At 44.0% G+C, this 23,449-nt stretch overlaps 1 protein-coding gene across 1 annotated transcript in view; it reads left to right on the forward strand.

The window, feature by feature from the left end:
* Window positions 1-4,773: 4,773 nt before the first annotated feature.
* KIAA1549L (KIAA1549 like) overlaps window positions 4,774-23,449 on the forward strand; it is a 133,210-nt gene continuing 114,534 nt past the window's right edge. Inside the window, exons 1-7 of the mRNA XM_065882426.1 lie at window positions 4,774-5,149; window positions 7,680-8,288; window positions 10,308-10,423; window positions 13,046-13,265; window positions 14,093-14,226; window positions 20,331-20,493; window positions 21,999-22,058. Coding sequence (XP_065738498.1) covers window positions 4,774-5,149; window positions 7,680-8,288; window positions 10,308-10,423; window positions 13,046-13,265; window positions 14,093-14,226; window positions 20,331-20,493; window positions 21,999-22,058 — 1,678 coding nt within the window. The remainder of the gene's footprint in view (window positions 5,150-7,679; window positions 8,289-10,307; window positions 10,424-13,045; window positions 13,266-14,092; window positions 14,227-20,330; window positions 20,494-21,998; window positions 22,059-23,449) is intronic.

Consider the following 23,449-nt stretch of genomic DNA (forward strand, 5'->3'; position numbering starts at 1 on the left):
TCCACCTCACTGCAAATAACTCATTTTCGTTTCTTTTTATGGCTGAGTAATATTCCATTGTATATATGTGCCACATCTTCTTTATCCATTCATCTGTTGATGGACACTTAGGTGGCTTCCATGTCCTGGCTATTGTAAATAGAGTTGCAATGAACATTGTAAACACACATATATTTAAAGGAATATACTATCTTGAACTCTGAGAATTGAAAGGGACTGAGAAGGATTATCCATTTCAATCTCCCACCCACGGCTCAGCTCCTCTTTACAACTTCCTGTCATCGCATACCTGGACCACAGCAGGTGTTTCCTTCCTAGTCTTCTGTTGTCCACTCTTGCCCATTAGAGTCTGTTCTTCACTCTGTAGCCAGAATGATTGTTCTGAAACACAGATTTGCTCCTGTACATCACCCACCCTCAACTACATTCCCTCCCACTCCTCTTTGAACTAAAATCTGTGACACTCCAATGGTCCAGTCATCAACTACCTCTTCAGCCTTATGTCATGGCCACTCATGTTCTACTTGATCTTGCTGTGGTTACTTTTTTAGTTCTTTGTACTACTTATGCTTCTTCCTGCCACAGGGCTTTTGCATATGCTCTTCTCTCTGCATGGAATGTTTTCCCCTACCCTCTTGGCTTGATTAATTTTTCCTTATTCTTTGGCTCTCAACTTGGTAGTAACTTTCTCAGTGATGTGCTTTCTGACCTCCCTGATCAGGTCACATCCTCTTATTGCATGCTCTTAAGGACTATGCATCTTTCATCTGTAACATGTATCATTTTCACGTTTGTGAGAATGTCTGATTTAACTCCACATCTCCCATAAGACTGTGAGGTCCATGAAGCCAGAGACCATGTATGTTTTTTGTTATTTATTCTTTATATATTTATTCTTACATACAGATGTTATAAATATTATTTCCTAAGTATGCAATAGTTTTTTATTTTAGGAGTGAAAAAAATTTAATGCAGCCTAAGAATTTATACTTTCCTTGCTAGCCTACATTCCTATTGTAGCTTATAATGAGCTCCAGTCAAACCTACCTATAGTTAACATAAGCTATCCTTAAAGGGAAGCTCCCCCATTCTGTTCTTGTCTGGGTAATATGTGGATTAAGGGTAAGCCTTTATACTTAATCCTAATTTATGTCTTCCTTCAACAATAATTTCAGTCAGTTGACATGTCTTTGAAGCGTGTTTCTCTGGAATTCTTCATATCAATTATTCTTTTGAATTTGCTATCATTTGCTAATTCAGTGAACATGGTTTCTTCCTTAGCTTTGTGTATATCGGTGGGGTTTTTTTTGGTCACCAAGTTCTGAGGTCAAATATGTTTGAGAAATATCCTAAACATATTTCAGAAGTTAAATATACTTGATCAATTTTGGCCAAAGTTTAATTAAACCATCCAACATCAATTCATGGAGTTTTTACTGCATCCCAGGCACTTATGTTTTCTTGATTATGGGACTTCTCAGCCTTTATTTAAATGTTGATATACATGGGAGTATGCCCATTTAAGTTCCAAATCCACTCTGATACCAATTTCTGAATAGGTTAGGGTAAGTTAGGTTATGCTTCAGTAACAAACAACCCCCAAACTGCAGTGATTTAAAAGAGCAAAAGCTTATTTTTTCCTCATGCTACCTGGACACACTTTTGCAGCAGAGGGCTTTTACTTATTTCAGTCCCTAAGGGACTCAGGCTGGTGGACCGACCTACAAACATTTTGAAGATTACTAGGTTCCTTCTCATCCTTCTTCATAACAGCTTACTGAGATATAATATTGCTAGGGTTTTTGGGTTTTTTTGTCTTCAGAGGAAGCAAGTTCTGGAGAGTCTTGCTCCAGCATTGATTATGAATGTTCCAGACCGGAAGTGACACTTGTCACTTCTGCTCACAACTCATTGACCAGAACTAGTCACATGGCCCCACCCAACCACAGAGGTATCCGGGAAGTGCAGTCCTATTATATGCTCTGAAGGTAGAGAACCAGAAATATATGGTGAATAACATTAGTGACTGTTAGGTGTGAGTGTAGTATACAACACTTCTCAAAATTGTTAGTTTGTTGAAACTTTTCCTCATGAGGCATCTTGGGACACTGTGTTTTGTAAGGGATAGCTTGGGAAACACTGGATTCTAGTCTAGAAACAACAAGGTTTAGCAGAGGCAAATCCACTAGAGACTGTTTCTTTACTTCAGCCTCCTTTGGCTGTGCCCATTCAGTCAGTTACAATCCCCCTTGTATTAATCATCCAACACCCACTTCCCCTTCCTGTTTGTGAGATTTTTATGAAAGAGTTTGTAAAAAAATATTTCTGAAAGCAAAAACTGCTTTGCCTGTCACATCCTTTTTGACTTAGAAGGGTACTTACTTGAAAACAATTTAATTTGGTATGACTCTTGAATCCATGAATTGAACCCATGGTTGACTCTATTTCGATGAGAGTACAAAAGAAGAAATTCTACATAGATTCCATCTGACATGCCAGTAATAAAAATGGATTCTAAATTGTTAATGGAAAATGCCAAAATGCACAAACTACATTAGATGGATGTTATATTCACTCATGTAAGTACCGCCTATATACCTAACCAGACAAGACTGCATGACAAGTGTGAAGCTGAGTCTATCTAGGAGATAAGCATCGTGAACAAGAAGGACTGAGGCATGACAGTAGTATCAGCCTTCCATGTAAAATTGCAATCAAGGGAGCATGGATACTTCCTTAGGCTGAGTTTGGTAACAGAAACACAATTTTCATTGCAAACCATGAGGCAGTTCCCAGGGAGTGCAGATATTTTAATGAAAGGCTGTGTAGACTTTTTTGTCCTATAGTTGTATATACATTTGGCACTTTTCCTGTAAAAGGTGCATTTTTGCTAACAGAGGCAGGAGGAAGCTTTGGGTCCTGCAGGTAAGGGCTGTAGTGATTCTGATCTGGCGACAAGGAGACAAAGAGGCTGAGCCTGGCTTATGAAGATGGCTTGCCCAGGAGAAGGGGTTGGTTCTCACTTGCAAAATTAAATGAACAAGGCCGTCGACCGCTGTAAGTATTGGCTTATATCCTGATGTGTTCTAAAAATGACTTACGGCTAATTCCTTGGGTATCTGTAAATCCCAAGAATGGGGAATTTTTAAAACAAGAAAACAAAGAATCAGAAAGGAAAGTTATTTTTTTTTGTATTAATTCAGAGTAAAAGACAGCGTTTGTCCTTGCTCTTTCCATCTTAAAAAATGAAACCGAAAAAAATATTTCAGAACATCATCCCTGTTAGCCTTTTGTGACTCAGAGTATATTTCATATTCTAAAGGCTCAAATATATGAAAGCTTCAGCTTTAGCTATTTGGTTTTCTGGCGGCAGGATACAACGGGGGTGGAGTGAAGGCTAGAACTGGTTTGGGAGAAGCAGTTGGGAAGAAGACACTGCAATGGGAGTGAGGAAACCTCGCATCTGGACCTGCTTCTGTCCCTGATGGGTTATGTGGCTTCTGGCAATGATGTCTCCACTCTGGACCATAGCGTCCTCTTTTGTGAAACAAATCAACAGAAAACACAGGGACTTAGAGCCTGTAATGACCGCTTACTTGTTTAGTGATTTTTTTTTTTAAGCATTTGTTTGGTGCTTTTCTGCTTGGGGAGCCCTTCCTTCCACCTCCTTGATCTCCTCTGTTCCTCCCAGCCAGCCAGTGGGGCAGTTAGAGTGTGCTTGTTGCCCTCACTCCTGCCACAGCAATCCACAGATGCACACACGGCCGCGGGGGGCTAGAGGGTGCGTGCGAACCCAGGTCTTCTGACTTCCGCTCTTGGTATGCCTGCGTCTATCAGATGGTTCTAACGTTTTTTTGGCCAATAACATAGAAAACTCTAGGAGTACCTTTTCTTTGTTATTTTTAATTTAAAATACTATTTAAGGGCACTTAGCCACCTCTGGGGGGTCATCAACACCATCGGCACCACTGTGGAAAGGGGGATCAGAGAATCCTCAAGCAGGATGTCATTTCTCTTCCCAAGCATGGAATTCCCGGCTTTCTGATCAGTTATTCCTGCGGAGTCACCTTTTGGCCCCGTCTCCTCGCATTTCTGCCTGCAGTTTTGCTCATTAGTACTGACAGTTCTGGTTTCTCTGCAGGTGCTGGGAATGACACCAGGCCTCATGAGAGGTGTCTCTGGTCCTAGATGGGATGTGAATAGCGTTTCTCTCAGAAATAGCCTAATTTGAAAGAAATCCCCTTTGCTATTTGACATGGTGTGAACGATAGCATCAGGAATCCTTTTACATCCAACAAAATAAATATGTCTCCTTGGTGCCATGTTCCCAAACACAGGCAACCTCAGTTATTGTGCTTGAGATGCCCTAGGGTCTGAAATAAAAAAGATTTGCATTCAGATACACAGTCCTTTCCCTTTGCATTTTGGATTATTGGATGGGATTTATTTTGGTGTCCTTGGCCGTGGCAGGGAGCCATGTTCATCTTTGATTTTCCAGGTTGTGAGTTTCACAGTCCAACCCTTGTAGGGAGAACAGAAAAGAGATTTAAAATGCACAAGTATCTTCCACATCTTTGCTTAAACGTCACTTCATCAGAGACCAGTTCTCACCAACCCTGCCCTGTAGGTTAGCTGCAGCATCTATGTATTTGTAATTACCTAAGTTATCATTTGAATGTGTTTAATGAGTCTCCTGTGATGTGGTGGAAGCTCTGTGAGGTCCGAGCGGTGCCTGTCTGGCCTACCCTTCTCTCCAGGACCTATGATGAGCCGATGCCTGACTGCTTGATCCTTTGTTTCACAGGAAGGGACGATCTACAGATCACTGTCACCCCAACCCCGGTGTCATTTCCTCATGGGAAGTTGTTACCGATTTCACCAACATGGCCTTTGTCCGAAGTCCAGTCTTCCTCAGCGGTGGATAGAACGAAGCCTGTGCCGGGACGGTCCCCTGACAACACGAGCTGGCCGCAGTCTGCCCAGACGCCTCCACCCAAGACACAGCACCAAGCTCAGGCCCACAGGCACTTCTCTCCTTCCCCTTACCAAGGCAGTGGACATAGCGCCTCCCTCGAGCCTTCCAAGGATTCTACTGAGGCCCTGGTCCAACCAAGACCTCCAGGGGGAAAAGAAGCAGCCGCCGTGTCAGGTTTGCCTCACACCAGCATGCTTCCCACACTGTCCCCTCTCCCACCAGTGGCGTCCTCCCGTGCTGGCCTCCCATCCTGGCCACCGTGGGTAGGGACTCCTTCCATGGCAGAACTACATTCCCTGAGGGCAGACGCTCTCCCCTCATCTTCACCTTCTTCATTGGCTCCTGCCTCACCTCATTCCATCATCTTTTCTAAGCCAGCAGAGCAACCCATCAAAGTGCTTTTATTCCCCCAAACAGCTCCAACTGACTCATCCTCAAGTCAGAGCATAGCTAATCCCCTAAACCCATTTGCTGAGGAAATGAACCACACTCCACCCAAAAATGCCCAGGATTTAATAGGCGTCCCTCGTCTAGGTTTTCCAGCAGAGGGTCCTCACTCAGCAGTCTCTCACACACCTGAATTTCTGAGCTCCGTGGCCGACCTGGCCCATCTGTCTCTCCCTCCCCTAGCTCCCGGAGGTCTTCTTCAGCTTCCAGGTGGAACACCCTCATCATCGGTGTTGGAAGGGGCTCCAAGTCCTGCATCCACCCAGCCAATTGAAGCTGAGGTGGCTGAAAGAGCACGTAATGGGGTGTCTCTGCCAGCCTTTAAGAGCACCGCGGCCCATGAGGCTGTGTCTTCACCTGTCCAGGCTGCAGAATCGGTGGCAGTGGGAATGATCAGCCGAAAGGCAGCCCCTGCTACTGCAAAGGACTCTGCTCACCCCCTGCACTTGTCAGCAGCTCCAGAGAATTCCAAAAGGCCCGCCCTTTCAGCAGAACACACATCCTCCCCTTTGGTGCCTTCTCTGCCTCTCACCCCAGCCAGCCGAGGGCAAGAAATCCTTTCTGGGGAGGTTCTCACATCCTCATCAAATGGCGCAGTGGCGGACTTCCCCTCCATGCCTTCTTTCCTCCAGCTGGCAGGGAATCATGCCTCTCCATCCGCCATGCCCCCAATGCCAGCTCCTCAAGAAGCAGGCAATTATGGATCCTCTCCTACTGCAGCTGCAGACCTGCTCCTCTCAAGCACATTTCCTAATCTTCCTTCCACGACTTGGACATTTCCCCTGCAGAAAGAAGGTAGCGGAACAGATGTTTTAAAGAAAAACAAAAAGGCAAATTTGACAGTTGCTCTCCAGACCGTTTCAAGTAAAGAGAGGCCAAGTCTTCACACTGTAAGTGGAGTCACCTCTGATTTTAGCACTGATCGGGTTTCTTCAGACATTACACCACCAAGAACAAACCTCCTTCCTTCAGAATTATCTCCATCTTCCATCCCCTTCGCACGAGCCACCCAGACTGTTTCCCCATCTCATAGCTCTTCCAACACCAAGCCAGATACTTACACAGTTGTGACGGACCATTCTGAGTTGCCAGTTTCAGCTTCCAAACAGGTGACAGCACTTCCCTCCTCCAGTGAGGGCTATGATTTCTCAACAATGGGAGACATGAAGAAGCCAGCAATCACAGATGTTTTCTGGCATTCTCTTGCAGCAGAAACTGGATCCCGTTCAACAGAACCAATGATGTCTGGCTTGCTGCAGCAAACAAATTATGATGTGAACGGGCACACAATTAGCTCCACAAGTTGGGAAACTCACTCAGCTTCAACTGCTCCTCCCGGTGGTTTAAATTCTGCTGCCAGTACAATAAAATCTCGGGATTTCAAAGGTAATGTTGGGCATTTAGCGACTGCAGAAGGCTTTAGCGTTCAGGATCCAGTCTCTGGTACAAGCACTAACCAGCTCGTCCAACAGTCAGACGTTACCATGGTTGGAAACCATACAGACTTCTTGTCTATAAACACTAACAACTATTCCAGAGACTTTCAGACAGCTGAGGTTGAAGATGACCCACCCATAAGTCAACATTCTGTGTCTCATCCCCATCTACGGCTGCCTGGCCATCCAACACACTCTCTTGTGCTGACCTCTCCAAGTCTAACTTCCACAGCTAGCTTATGGGAAATGCTTTCAGATGGAATGGATACAAATTTCCAAACTTCCGGCAACATCTATCCACCTCCGGTGATAAATGCTTCCCCACCGTTCCAGAGTATCCCGAGATATCACTCTACTGCTGAATCTCCTCCTCTGTCAACCAGTGCCTTATTCAGGACCCCATCCAAAGCACTGCCGGCTTCTCAGCGCCCCGAGAAGTGGACAGGTGCAGCCACTAATGCAGGTAGTTTGTTTCCTGGTACCCCCTCCCCCAAAATAGGTGTGACTGCTTCTGGGGCCAAAGCATCTTCAAGCTCAACACAGATACCCAGCATTTCCAGATAGTCAGGCCCCTGATCTTCTGCCGACTTGATTTTTTGGAAAGTATTCAGAATTTAAGGGTCCTTATTTCCAACCATAGCTTTGCTCTAAGTGGCATTCTCATTATGGTTAATCGACTTAACGAACCTAAAGCTGTTTTGCCTAAATTCCAGTGCTCAGAGACTTTTCACCCCAGCAAATCCATAAGTTACATCCATTCATTCCCACAGTGGTGTGTACATTCCGGACCAATGACAAACTTCGCTTTTCTCTCTTTGCAGTGGACTCCTCGGTGTCGCCCAAGGCAGAACCAACAGCAGCAACCATGTTGTTTCTTCGGAAACCAAGTCCACTGGTGCTGTCTGCAGCCCTGGTTGCTAAGGGCGCCGGCAGCAGCCCTTCGGCCGTGGCCTCGGGATTAGTCAAGAGCAGCTGGACCACTGCTGTAGCTAAAAACGTCACAAGCAACACAGCATCTGGCCCAAAGGCGACACCAGGGGCAGCCCATCCAGCCTTCTCGTTCACGCCGACCTACATGTTTGCAAGAACAGCACACACCGTGAGCACTCCCATGGCCATGCAAGGGAACACGGGCACTGCCTCTGGCCTGTTGTCCACAACACACCTCCCCAGGAAACCACAAGCCATGTACACGGGCTTCCTGAACCCCACCAACCCAGACATGCCCAAGGTGTCCACCGCACGCCCGCTGACAATCACGGCAGCCTTGACGTCCATCACTGCACCAGTAAGGGCCACCCGGATGCCGCCTTTGTCAGCAGAAAACACAGACGCCGCTCTTCCCTCTGTGTCCATGGCCATGGTCACAACTGGCAAAATGGCATCCAACCTGGAGTGTCAGATGTCCAGTAAGCTCCTGGTGAAGACAGGTAAGAGTCCACTGTCCTGATTTGACTTGAAAGCAGCAAGTGCATCGTGGCCTCAGAGGTGTAGCGGAATTATTAGATTTCTTTGAGATCAGTGGTTCTCAACCAGGGGGCGATTTTGCCCCCCTGCCCAGCCACCAGGGGACATTTGGCCATGTCTGGAGATGTTTTTGGGTGTCTACAACTTGGAGGGTAGGGAGGGTGTTACGGGCATCTAGTGAGTTACAGACCGGGGATGCTGCTAAACATCCTACAGCGCGTGGGACAGTCAGGCAACAAAGAACGATCCAACCCAAAACATCGGTAATGCCGAGGTTGAGGAGCCCTGATCTTTATCGAGTGACAGGAGAGGAGCAGCATGTGACATGGATTCTAGTCCTGGGATCCATCCTGATATCAGAGGCCCCTGGGAAACCAGTTCTGCCAGTGAGTCTAAGACAACAAATGTACACCAAAGTTTGCGTGTAGAGACCTCGGTGATGTCTCACACGCGTGAATGATGTGATCAGTAAAATGCAGAGTCTTGGGAAGGGCTACAGAACTCAGAAAGGCTTTCTGTCGTGTGTTTTCTCAACCAGCAGATACTAACAGTACAGCTACCGTACACTGTGTTGACGCCCAAGATTTCTTCTGATGTTAAAAAGGAGACCTTCTTGAAAAAGTCGCGTAGATGCTGTCTTTTTTAGCCCCCGCCTCTGAGTTGCAGCAGACGGGCCAGGAAGGCACAGGACGCTTTTAATAGTGTGGCAATGTCTGCTATAAAAAGCATTAGACACGTTATTTGAAAGAACATGCCAGTGTTGAATGCTCACGTCCCGCCTTCCTCTTCACCCCGCAAAGAATTAAATGAAATTATCTCTTGAGACGTGTCTTATTCTAAAATGGGAAATTGTGAAACTAGGCAGAGCAGAAAGCACAGTATCTTTTTCAGTTTCTCAAGCAGTTATACCATCTGGTTTTCCACATCCCAGCCACCTAGGTGCAGAAATCTGGAACATTCTCCCCTCCCTCTTCTTCACAACCTCCCTTCACCCCAGCCACCCCCAGTCAATGACCGGTTCCTTCCAGTTCTACCTCCTAAATACCTCTTCCCTCCACCCTCACTGCCGCTTCCCTGGTTCACACCGTCACCATCGCTCACCTAAATTTCTGAAACCACAGCCAGATTTCTCTATCTGCCTGCAGACTTCCCCCACCCTCCAATCTGTTCTCCAGTCTGGAGTCCAGGGAGCCTCCTAAAATACATGCCTTTGCTTTAAACCCTTCATTTCCCACTGCCCCAGGACCGAGCCTGATATTGTAGGCTGAAATATTCACTTCTCTCCCCTGTGCCTTTGCACTTGGTCTTCCCTCTGCTGAGAGTGGCAGGGGGCAGTCCCTCTGGCTTGGGCCTGGTTTTCGCCCATCATCCTCCAAGACTCAGTGGAAGCGACAGTTCCACCCGGAAACCTTCCCTGATCCCCACCCCCTTGCCCAAGTCAGAGCTGGATCCTTCTCCAAGGGCCTCCAACCACATCCTAGGCTTCCGTTCACATAGCACCTGTCACGTTCAATCACAAATGCCTCTTCTCCATGCCAGGTCTCCATTCCTGTCCCTGTCCCGCTTGTGGGGTGAGGACTGCACCTCCCGATGCAGGGTTGATTTAGGCTGTTTTAGGATGCAGGGCCTGCAGTTAAGGAGGTTCTCAGGGATGCTGTTCCAGGAATTTCCTTGCATGCAGACCGGTCAGGGGCAGGCAAGGCTTAGCCTGGCTTTCAGGGTCAGAGGCAGCGTTGGTCAGAAGTGAAGTGCCACCAGCATGCTAGCTCTCTCTCCACTAGGGCCACACGAATGGCTGGGGCCTTCTTTCCTTAGGACTTGAGCGGGACCAACGGAGCTGCTGCCCCATTGGTTGGACCTGTGCCCACTAGCTTTGCTCAGAGCCTGTAGGAGGTGGTGGGTAGCTGGGGAGGAGAGGAGGGCTCATTAATTAGGAGGTCTGCTGCCTTATGCTGATTGCATGCTTCTGTTTCGCCCCACAGTTCTCTTTCTGACCCAAAGGAGGGTGCAGATCAGTGAAACCTTGAAGCTTAATGTAGCCAGAGGGCTCACACAGGCATTGCGGAAGGCATTTCACCAGAATGACGTCTTGGCTCATGTAAGCCCCCTGCTTTTGTAACCAGGCTCGTCTATCTCTTCCTCTTGGGTCCAGAGTCTGTTTAGATTGTTTTCCTCCTACCTGGGTACCATAGCCACAACAGAAGTAGGATCTTTCATCATTTGGGCAAATAGCTAATGCATGGTAGCTGGAGAAGGTCAAATTCTGAGATGGAAACTTGAGGATAATTGCCTTATGTCTAGTTTTTTTTTTTTAAGCCTGGAGGTTCTGTTTTAAATTGTCCCATTATCCTGTTGTTTGGGGAAAGTATTTAATTGTGTCAGTGTAATTTTGCAGAAATCATCCATTGTGTTTTTCCTTTATCTTCCTCACCATTGTGAACAATTAGTGATTTATTTCTGGACATTTAAAAATTACTCTGACTTATAAACTGAGTCCACCTGTGCTTGAATTGCCAGCAGCAGATAGGGAGGTAAACATTTTTTTTCTCTAAACACTTGAATGCCAAGAACTATTTAACAACCACTAGCTGATTTTGATGGCATATCTAAGTGATGGAAGCCTTGCTTTACACCCTTTTGGTTTGATTCCAAGTTTTCAAGCAGAAATGTGATTGGCAGTCAGTGGACAACCCTTTACATCACTAAAAAATATTGCTCTCGCTTCCTCCTTTGATGCTTTGTGCCCCAGCTGCATTCAGATTAGGGGTCCTTCCCCACCACCACATGAAGGACTAGGAAGGAGATTGGGCACACAGTTTATTGGTCATTGTTAATCTCTTTTATGTAATTCTGAAAAAAAAAAAAAAGAAGAAGAAATGCTCTCCGCGAGAGGCATCTGTGGTTTCTGCACCAGAAACTTTATTTGAAAGTTGAAAATGTGAATGCTTCCATGTGGTTACCTGAGAGAGTTTTCACTAAACTTTGGTCGTTTGCAAATTACCCTCACAGCTTTTGCCTTTTTTTCATATCATCACAGACCGCTGTGACAATTAGTACATGTTAGTTTTTTTTTAAATCAGCTTTTATTTAAAAAACACTTAAGATTGGGATTGACATACACTACTGTATATAAAATAGATAACTAATAAGGACCTGTTGTCTAGCACAGGGAACTCTTCTCAATACTCTGTAGTGACCTATATGGGAAAGAACTTAAAAAGAGTGGATATATGTATATGTATAATTGATTCACTTTGCTGTACACCCGAAACTAACACAACATTTTAAATTGACTATACTCCAAAAAATTTAAAAAAAGAAAACACTTAAACACGTTTCTGTTGAAAGGATGTTTGCTATTACCACCATAAATGGCAATCAGGATCATTTGCCACAAATAAAAGGTAATCATAAAAAGGGGAATAGGGAGTTCCCTGGTGGTCTAGTGGTTAGGATTTGCACCTTCACTTCCATGGCCCAGGAGGTTCAATCCCTGGTCAGGGAACTGAGATATTGCAAGTCGAGCGGTGTGGCCAAAACCTTTAAAAGATAAAAATAAAAATGAAAATAATGGAGACAGTCTGTTAAATTCAAGCTAGACATTGTTGCTTACAGAATGCATTAAGGCTGGGCCTGGTGTTCCTTTGTTTGTTTAAAAATATGGTTAGCAAGGATTAGAGAGGCGTTAAAAGTCAATTATCCTCAAACTGAGACCTGCTCCTTGAGGTAATTGGAAGAGTTGGAATGGGAGTAACTTTCTTGCTGGTGACTTGGTGGCATTTGGTGCTGAGTCCATGTTCCATCCAGAAAGTCACCTAAAGTCACCTTGAACACTGCCTTTAGGTAACAACGTGCTGGGGAGCACACGGTGTGGAGGAAGCAAAGGCATACCCAGCCTGCTGCAAAATCAATTGTCTTGGTTTCTTTGGCAAATACACATGACACTCCTAATGGAGATGCAAGAATAAGGGGGAGGAAAGCAGGTGTTAAAAACACCCTGAACTGCTGATATAAAACACTAAGAGAGCAAAACAAAGTAAGAATAAAATCGAAAGTCTCAGAATCTTCCGGTTGGGTCAGAATGAGCTCAGATCATCAACATCCCTTAGGACTCAGCTGTAAGAGAAACTCTCCATGGCCCATCCCTGCCTTGGTCTTGAACCAGTCACAAGCTAAGAATGGAGTGAAGTCTGAACAGTTCTTCTCTCAGCTTCTAAAGAAAGGAATTCACCTCATTTACTACCTGACCCCTGTCCTGAAGGGCCTCCACTTAATCTATCACTTCTGCGTTTTAATGTTTATAAATGATGAGAAATATGATACAGCTGTTTTTCCCAGCATTCCATTCCCTGGAAATCTCTTTTGCCTGCCGTCTCCTGCCTGCCTTCTTGGGTGCTAATTGATGCTCACTGGATTATACTGAGGCACTTAAAGAATAATAATAAAAAAAAACCCACATTTAATTCTATTCCAGAATTAAATTAAATATAGATTGAATCCCATATCCGTAGGTTCAACATAAACTATATTTTGTTGTATTCTTGTATTTTGAGACTTGACAATCCCCATAGGCTTATGGGATTGTTAGAATATTTGTCAAATGGGAGTGTCCTATTACTTAGCCATGCTGAGTAACAGTTGTGGTTCTAAGAAACACCAAGAAGAACTTAAAGTACCATGGAAATGAACACTGAGTTCTGTGGGTCCATTTGTTTTGTAGGTGGACATTCTGGAACATTCTCACAACGTCACTGTTGGTTATTATGCTACCAAAGGGAGGCTGGTCTACTTGCCTGCTGCAGTGATTGAAACGCTGGGCATTTATGGGATCAGCAATGTCACTGCAGATCTGAAGCAACACATCCCAGCCTTGCAGTCTGTGGCAGTACTTGCCTCCCCGTGGACTCCCCAGCCTGCAGGCTACTTGCAGCTGAAAACAGGCAAGTAACTCAGAAGGAAAGGATTCCTATCGGTTCTGGGATCCGCGGTGGTACCGAGAGGACACCTGTTTGAAAACTCCATCACTGGCTGCTCTGTTACTTCTTAGAGTCATTGTGTACCTTCCTCCAAGGGCCTTGCTAATCAAATGTCCAAGTTCCCTGCACAGCAGCCTAACCTTTTCCAACCTGGACTCATTAGAAATATTCCTTCACAGGAGTCTTTCTTCCCAATTTATATAATTATGAGTCTATCGTACTTGTGAGCATCATATATTGTATTTTTTTTTTCCTGTATTAGCAATGGGTACTGAGGAGAGTTGAGCGTCCATAAAATCTGTGCTTTGCAGCAACACATTCCAGATGCCCCTGAATCAGAAGCTCTGAGCTTAGGCCTTGGAATCTTTCTTTCAAACTCCCTGGTGACTCTGATCTGTGGTTTGTAAACCACAAGAGTAGAGGAACCATTGAAATGGAAAGACTCAAACAACTTAGTCATGCAGGCCAATTGATTGTTTTTTTTCCCCTCCAAAGAAATAGAAGACATGATCACTCTTAAGCCATTTTGTTGTCTTGGAGCAGATGTCTCCATATGCCAATCAAATGAAATCACAAAATCCTTTGCATTGGAGGGAATCTCAGGTTAGATCCTGCTTTTAATTCTTCTGTGTTATAAATCATTTTAAGAGCCACTTCCAAAACTGCAACTGTCCTTATTTGCCTGATTTCTCTGACGTAAAATCATGCAGTTTTATATCATGACTGCTATTAAGTTCAAGGAACTAAGACACAGAGCTTTGGTGAGCACTGATTTATTACTCTCATTCTAGTGCTACAGTTTGTGAGCCAGTCGGACAACATACGGTCCTGCAAGTTTGCTCAGACGATGGAACAGAGGCTACAGAGGGCCTTCCAGGACGCCCAGAGGAAAGTTCTGAATACTAAAAGCAACCTGACGATTCAGGTAAGGAGGAAGGTGCTTCAGCTGTGTAGTTGACAGAGGCCAACCGGAACACAAATGTTGGCAAGGAAGGTGCTTCAGCTGTGTAGTTGACAGAGGCCAACCGGAACACAAATGTTGGCAAGAAGTGATTTGGTCCCGCATTTCAAGGCTGCCTGGTGTAAATGTAACTTTGTACTTCGGGCATGTGATATCAACAGGAGAAGGTGCCACTTTGGGGCCACCGAGTTGAGTCAGGCCTGGCAATGATGAGGATGTCTGGGGTGTGGTGGTCATGACAAGGGGATGCTGTGACACTGTGTACCTGCTGTGATTTGGGATTTAATATTTATTTTCCCAAGCCTTTCTTGGGAAGGCTTGAAGCTTCCTTAAGCCTTTCTAATACATTTATTATTATTATTTATTTTATTTTTTTTTTGCAGTACGCAGGCCTCTCACTGTTGTGGCCTCTTCCGTTGCGGAGCACAGGCTCCGGACGCGCAGGCTCAGTGTTTTTTTTTTGTTTGTTTGTTTTTGTTTTTTTGCGGTACGCAGGCCTCTCACTGTTGTGGCCTCTCCCGTTGTGGAACACAGGCTCCGGACACGCAGGCTCAGTGGCCATGGCTCACAGTCCTAGCCGCTCAGCGGCATGTGGGATCTTCCCGGACCGGGGCACAAACCCGTGTCCCCTGCATCGGCAGGCAGACTCTCAACCACTGCACCACCAGGGAAGCCCCTCAGTGTTTTTAAAATTGACATTTAGCATAAGTGAATTATCAGCAAAGCCAATATGATGTGAAAAGCATACATTTTAATTTGAATGAGCAGTCGTCCTTTTCTAGGTTCACCCAAAGTATATATGGAAGTGTCTCATTATGATCTGGTTCATATTAGACTAAGATCTAAAAACATGTCACAGACATAAGATTTATGTAAGGAGTGTGACTCAGCTCCTTTTTCTTTCTGTTTGCATTTATGATCCTCACAGGTACATGAGCCTTATTGGAGCTTGGCAGTGGAACATATTCTAATTATATTCAAGAAGCACAGACTTATCGACTAGCTTCTCTTTATCAGGCACTGGAAGGGACACCAAGATAAATAAGCTGCCCTTGGCCTTAAGAAGCCTCTCTTGTGTTGTCGTATGATAGTCAGGGGCCGTGAGATGAAACTTTATAAAGCAAGTAACAAACATTCCTTGGAAAAGACTACAATGGGCAATTAAATAATTGCATCTAAATAGATTTTAGATGCTCTTGAACATATCCACAGCTTTGGGTGAATTGTTTTATTCACCCTCTTTCACTTTTTGCCTTGGCTGGCAGGAAGCCCAGAGCCAAAGTTGTTGTGTGGATTTAGTAACCCTCTAGGCCCCTATATCATGCATAGATTGCTACATGCTAATCATCCCCCCAGGGTTGTCTTTTTTTTTTTTTTTTTTGTGGTACGCGGCCTTCTCACTGTTGTGGCCTCTCCCGTTGCGGAGCACAGGCTCCAGACGCGCAGGCTCAGCGGCCATGGCTCATGGGCCCAGCCGCTCCACGGCATGTGGGATCTTCCCGGACCGGGGCACGAACCCGTGTCCCCTGCATTGGCAGGCGGACTCTCAACCACTGCGCCACCAGGGAAGCCCCAGGGTTGTCTTTAATCTGTTTTTTCAGGACCTGGTTTTGTAATTAATAAATTACCATTTTATTGTATTAAATGTAATTTGTGGGGCACCTTGGATCTTTTGTGGAATAAGACCATGTAAATATTTAATTTGTTCAGAGAGTCATCAAAAAAGTGACTTAATTATTTTTTACTTGTATAGCATTGATATTAGGGGCTAGAGTATAGTAGACTCAGTTAGGACTTTTTGATTATAAGCAACAGAATCCAAGCTCACAGGCTTCTGCAAAAAAGAGGAAGTGATTGGGTCATGTAACCAAAAGGTTCACAGCTCCTTACTTCAGGAGCAATTGGATCCAGGTGCTTACATGATTTCTTCATGACGTTCTCTCTTCGTCTCTTGGCTTGCCTTGCTCTGGGCGGCATCATCCTCAGACCCCTGGCACCTCCAGGTTTGCCTCATCCTTATTACTTACAGTCTCATGGATCCAGAGTGCCTTTTTTGTGTCATTCCAGTCAAAATCCTGGATTAGTTTTCATTGAACCCTCTTGGATCACGTGCCCATTTCTGGACCAGTAACTGTGGTCGAAGATATGAAATATCCCAGTCAACTAAGTCTGGCTGAGATGCCCACTCCTGGAACCTGAGTGGGACAACTGCAACGAAAGCACGTGAACTGATTGGAGAGGAGGAGGTGTTTCCCCAAGGAGAATTGTGGTGCTGACAAGGAAGAAGGGAGAATGGATACTAAGAATGAAAACAACAGCTTTCCATTCTGTCAGCGTTGTGGGTCTAATTAGCTAAATAAATCATGGCGTGAGTGAATGGGAAGTAAGAGATACGGTCAGAACTCATACGAGTCTAAATGTAGAGGGGTAATGGGAAAGTATCCCCTGCAAGGCACAAGGCATGACTATCAAGGAACAGTGATATGACCTTGGTTTCAGGCCTGTGGATCTCTTCTTATTTATGAAGTTGTTGTTAAGCAGTCCCCAAGAATGGTCACACTTTTCTTAGCTATAAAAAAAAAAAAGAGTACGGTAAAGAAAACACAAATAAATGGAAAGACATTCTGTGCTCATGAATTGGAAGACTTAGTATTGTTATGATGTCAAATACTACCCAGAATGATCCCTGTGCAATCCCTATCAAAATTCCAGTGATGTTTTTTGCAGAAATAGAAAAATCCATCCTAAAATTCACCTGAAATATCAAGGGACCCCAAATAGCCGAAACAATCTTGAAAGAGGAAAACAAAGTTGGAGGTCTCACACTTCCTGATTTCAAAACTTAGTGCAAAACTATGGTAATCAAAGCAGTATGTTACTGGCATAAAGACAGACATATGGACCAATGGAACAGAATAGAGAGCCCAGAAATAAACCCTTACATATATGGTCAAATGATTTTTGATAAGACCGTTTGGTGGGGGAAGGGACGGTCTTTTCAACCAATACTACTAGGAAACTGGATCTCCACAAGCAAAAGAATGAAGTTGGATCCTCACCTAACACTGTATACAAAAGTTAACTCAAAATGGATCAAAGACCTAAATGTAGGAGCTAAAACTGTAGGACTCTTAGAAGAAAATAGGGGAAAAAAGCTTCATGACATTGGATTTGGCAGTGATTTGTTGATATGACACCAAAAGCACAGGTAACAAAGGAAAAAATAAATAAGTTAGATGTCATCAAAATTAAAAACTTTTGTGGCTCAAAGGACATAATCAAAAGGCAACCCACAGAATGGGAGAAAATATTTGCCAATCATGTACCTATAGGGGGTTAATATCTAGAATATGTAAAGAACTCCTACAGCTCAGCAAGAAAAATACCAAACAACCCAAGTAAGAAATGGGCAAAGGACTTGAATAGACATTTCTCCAAAGACGATATACAGGTAACCAATAAGCACATGAAATGATGCTCGACATGACTAATCATTAGGGAAATGCAAATAAAAACCACGAAATACCACTCACACCTACTGAGGATGGCTATTACATAAAAAAATAGAGAATAATAAGCATTGGTAAGGAGAAATTGGGACTCTTGTGCACTGCTGGTGGACGTGTCAAGTGGTACAGCTGCTGTGGAAAACAGTATGGCATTCCCTCAAAAAACATAGAATTACCATATGGTCCAACAATTCAATTTCTGGGTATATACCCAATAGAATTTAAACCAGGGACTTGAACAGATATTGGAACACCAGTGTTCATAGCAGCATTATTCACAACAACCAAAAGGTGGAAGCAACCTAAGTGTCCATCCATGGGTGAATGGATAAGTCACTGTGGTATATACATGTGATGGAATATTATTCATCCTTAAAAAGGAGGGAAATTCTGGCACAGGCTACAACATGAATGTACCTTGAGGACATCAAGCTAAGTGAAAGAAGCCAGTCACAAGAGGACAACTACTGTATGATTCCACTTATAAAAAGTATTTCGTTTTGTCAAATTAATAGAGAGAGAAAATAGAATGGTGGTTTCTAGGAGCTAGGAAGAGGAAGAAATGGGGCGTTATTTAGTAGGTACAGAGTTCCAGTTTGGGGTGATGAAAAAGTTTTGGAGATGGATGGTGGTGATAGTTGCACAATAGTGCGAATGTACTTAACGCCACTGAACTGTACACCTTAAATGGTTAAAATGTAATGTGTATTTTACCACAAAAAAGTATGAAACTGATATAATGTTGTATGTCAGTGATGTCTCCTCAATAAAAAAATTCTCATCTGAAAAAATGTATAACTTACCTGGTCGAGTGTAGTATGTACAGAGATACCATACTGCAAGCTCTTTGGGATCCAGTGAGATTTAGTTTTGTTGAAAAGCAAAAAAATAGAGTGTTCGGAATAGAGATAAAGGTTGCAAAGTTATTTTAGTTATTATTTTTTTAGGTGACAGTGAAGTGAGGTCTTTTGAATTATTCAGAAAGAAGTGCCTTTTTTCTTGGTACCTTGGGAGAGATATGAATATCTGTGGCTAAACCACATTCCAGAAATACTGTTGGAAAGGAAGTAATAGTTGACCAGAAAAGTTGACTCCGTATATCGTTAATCATGGGACTCTAGCTACTGTGTTAGAGAATTTAAAAGGAACTTCCACTTATGGGAACAAGTTCGAAATAACATGAAGAAGCTATTCTTGACGGTCTTCCTCAAAGTAAGGTTTAAAAGGAACGTTGCAGAGATATTTATGTCTGAGCACACAAAGGTCTGGGACAGACTGGGTATCAGTTTCCGGCAGAAAGAGAGGACACATTCAAATGAACATAATTTGAGGAAAGTCCAATGAAAAGGACTTTGTTGAAGTGTGGGCGGGCTCTAGGGAAACCACAGGGACAGGGCAGCTGCCAAGGCTGTGACAGTTGGGGCTGATGCGGTGAGAGGAGCCAGCAGTTGTGGGAAGCCTGAGGCCAGAGCTGCCCAGCGTGAGCTGTGACCCCACAGGAGGGAGTCCCTGACACCAACTCTGACCTCACTCTCCTCCTTCTCTCCCACATCCTCCTGAGCTCCCTGCAGCTGAAGCCAGGGGGCCAAGGAGCCCATTGACGTGGTCCACAGGGTTCTGCCTCTGGGGGCGCTGAGCAGAATGAGGGCAGGGTGGCAAATGGATCTGGAGGGAGAAGGAGCAGACGCCAGCACAGAAGCCCATAAAGAGTGTCTCACCAGGCGGAATGCCTTCCTACCGCATCTGTTTTTCAAAGCTCATCTGTGGGATATTTTTATGTATACATTGACCTATAAAAGTCTCATTTCCTCATAACTAAAAAACTGACTTAGACAAGATTCGAGAAGAAAACCACACCATCTCATAGTAATATTAACATGTTTTACGTTGAATTAATAGACCACAAGGAAATGGAATCTCTCTCTAGAGAAGCTGTTTTCTATTTCTGAATTCTTTTTGTCATCAGGTTCGGTCACGCTGTCCATGACTAGGTTGATGATGGACGGTGTGCATTCCCTGTCCTTTCAACTTTAAAACCCCCATAAGTTTGACTCAGGCTTTCTCTGTCTGAGCAGTTGAGTCCTCCTTAAATTTACCATTCCTACGTTCTGTTGTGTATTTTCAGAACCATAAAAGTAGCCTGAGACCATTTAGCCCCTGGAAAAGATACACACACCAGTGGTTAAAACCCGAAGTCAGGCTGCCTGGGTTGGAATCCTGTCTCCGTCACTTATTAGCTGTGTGACCTTGGGCAAGTCCCTTGATCATTCTGGGCTTCAGTTTCCTCCTCTGTAAAAGGGAGTCATAACAGGATACACCTCCTAGGGTTGCAGTGAGGATTAAATGAGATCATGTGCCCTTAGCACGATGTCTGGCATGTTAGCAAGCAATCTGTAAGTGACAACTACTGTTATTCTTATCTCTTCCTTGCTCTCTTCCCACCTCCCTTTCATTCCTAACCTCAACTTCTCCTTAAACTTCTCCTCCCACGGCCTCCATGAAACAGACCCTCATCTTATTTGGCATGTCTCCCTCCCCTTTCCTCCTGTGTCGATTCAGATGGTGAGCACGTCCAACGCCTCCCAGACAGTCACCTTGGTGTACGTGGTGGGCAATCGAAGCTCCTTCCTCAACGGCACCGTGGCCAGCAGCCTCCTCCGCCAGCTCTCCGCTGAGCTGGTGGGGTTCTACCTCACCTACCCGCCGCTCACCATCGCCGAACGTGAGTATGTCCACGTCCTACAGGGACTCTGCCATCTTCTCCGGGGCCTTGTCTGTTTAGCAAACCTCCATGGTGCCAGGCCACATGCTACCTCTTTTGTCATTATATCACAACTGAAATATGTGATCAATGGGGATTGAATTGATGAAAACTTTATTACACGTTGAAAAAAGCACTAGGTGCTTTTACCCTTCACTTATCTCATATCTCATTTAATCCTCACAACTACCCTATAAGGTAGGTGCAAAATTAACCCCATTTTGCAGATGGGAAAACTGAAACTCCAAGAGTTTTAACAAGATGCCTACTCTGACATAGCTCGCGAGACATGGAACCTGGGGTTTGAACCCAAGCAGTCTGCCTTCTGAGCTTATAACGCTGCCTGGTATAGCATCTGTCCTTGTGGCAATCTGGGTTGCTATGGTTTCCTCCACTTCTGCCATCAGCAGATGTTCCTGGGCCTACAGCCCTTGCCCGGGCTATAGATATTATGATGCAACTCATGTGCAGTCAGCATCGTGACTTCACTTAATGAAGTCCCCGTAGGCTTGTGGCCTCATCTTCCTCTAATGCTTCAGTTACATAATCCTCATTACCATTCAGCAGTCATAGACTTTGAAGACGATGCAGCCTACATTTTGTACCCAAACATTTACTTGGTAGCCAAAGGAAGTAAAGATCTATGCTCTTAAATTTAATCATTGGTACATTTCTAAAGGTCACTGGGCAAGTTATTTTTTTAAACATGTATTAGCAAAATTGTTTCTATTTCCTTCTTTTATATATGGTAGATAAGTGAGATAATGTGTGTGAATGTACTTATTAGCACATAGTAGACACTCAGAGTTTTTTTTAATGTTTGTTTAATGGCAAGCTTTTGTGACTTTCCATATACTAGGGAAAGATGCTTCTGGATTTTATGGAAAAGATGATGTCATTAAAGATGGCATTACGTCACCTGGCAGCACATGAAGAATTTCTTTTTTCATCATCTTGATATTCTGAGAATAATAACAATAACACAACTATGATTTATTGAGTACTTACTATGTGCCAGGTACTATGCTAAGCCTTTTACATGTATTAACTCTGGTGGTCACCACACCTGTAAAGAAATGGTACCGTTACATTTGGCTATAAAACTTAGTCCTTGACACTGGAAAAGTCCATTCAAGAAATAATTATTCCTAAAAGTGTTGTGATGGTTGGATAATTTTTAAAGAGAAAGCTATTGTTAAGATAGGTTCTACCTGTAGGTCTTGACAATGGAAGTGTTTCACTTAAGAAGGTTTTGATGGAGAAACCAAAAGCAGACACCCAAAAGCCCTTTACTGAGCACTTTAGTTTTCTGAATAGCAAGTTTCAGTCTGTATGTCCTAGAATTCCCAAGAATGATAAAGCAGGATTTAGCTGCTTGGTATTTTGTCAGCTTTGTCTATTTCTCTGAACAATATTTACATATAAAACCTGTGAAAGTAATTTGGTGTGTTTCTTGTTTGTTTTAGCACTGGAATACCCCAACCTTGATATATCAGAAACAACCAGAGACTACTGGGTAATTACAGGTAATCTCTTCTTTCATTTCCCCTTTCACCCTATCAGGTTGGTTTATTTGTTTCTTTGTTTCTTTCTTTCTTTCTTTCCTTCCTTCTTTCTTTCTTTCTTTCTCTCTCTCTCTCTCTCTTTCTTTCTTTCTCTCTCTCTCTTTCTTTCTTTATTATTTTTTTAACATCTTTATTGGAATATAATTGCTTTACAATGTTGTGTTAGTTTCTGCTGTATAACAAAGTGAATCAGCTATAAATATACATATATGCCCATATCCCCTCCCTCTTGCATCTCCCTCCCACCCTCCCTATCCCACCCTTCTAGGTGATCACAAAGCACCAAGCTGATCTCCCTGTGCTATGTGGCTGCTTCCCACTAGCTATCTGTTTTACATTTGGTAGTGTATATATGTCCATGCCGGTCTCTCGCTTCATCCCAGCTTACCCTTCCCCCTCCCAGTGTCCTCAAGTCCATTCTCTATGTCTGTGTCTTTATTCCTGTCCTGCCCCTATGTTCTTCAGAACCTTTTTTTTTTTTTTAGATTCCATATATATGTATTAGCATACTGTACTTGTTTTTCTCTTTCTGACTTACTTCACTTTGTAGGACAGACTCTAGGCCCATCCACCTCACTACAAATAACTCAATTTCGTTTCTTTTTATGGCTGAGTAATATTCCATTGTATATATGTGCCACATCTTCTTTATGCATTCACCTGTCAGTGGACACTTAGGTTGCTTCCATGTCCTGGCTATTGTAAATAGTGCTGCAGTGGACATTGTGGTACATGTCTCTATTTGAATTTTGGTTTTCTCAGGGTATATGCCCAGTAGTGGGATTGCTGGGTCGTATGGTAGTTCTATTTTTAGTTTTTTAAGGAACCTCCGTACTGTTCTCCATAGTGGCTGTATCTATTTACATTCCCACCAACAGTGCAAGAGGGTTCCCTTTTCTCCACACCCTCTCCAGCACTTATTGTTTGTAGATTTTTTGATGATGGCCATTCAGACTGGTGTGAGGTTATACCTCATTGTGGGTTTTTTTGTTTTTTTTTCGGTACGCGGGCCTCTCACTGTTGCGGCCTCTCCCGTTGTGGAGCACAGGCTCCGGACGCGCAGGCTCAGTGGCCATGGCTCATGGGCCCAGCCGCTCCGCGACATGTGGGATCTTCCCAGACCGGGGCACGAACCTGTGTCCCCTGCATTGGCAGGCGGACTCTCAACCACTGCACCACCAGGGAAGCCCCGCTTATTGTGGTTCTGATTTGCATTTCTCTAAAGATTAGTGATGTTGAGCATCCTTTCATGTGTCTGTTGGCAATCTGTATATCTTTTTTGGAGAAATGTCTGTTTAGGTCTTCTGCCCATTTTTGGATTGGGTTGTTTGTTTTTTAGATATTGAGCTGCA

Source organism: Phocoena phocoena, chromosome 8 (genome assembly GCF_963924675.1).
Source record: "Phocoena phocoena chromosome 8, mPhoPho1.1, whole genome shotgun sequence".
Taxonomy (NCBI): domain Eukaryota; kingdom Metazoa; phylum Chordata; class Mammalia; order Artiodactyla; family Phocoenidae; genus Phocoena; species Phocoena phocoena.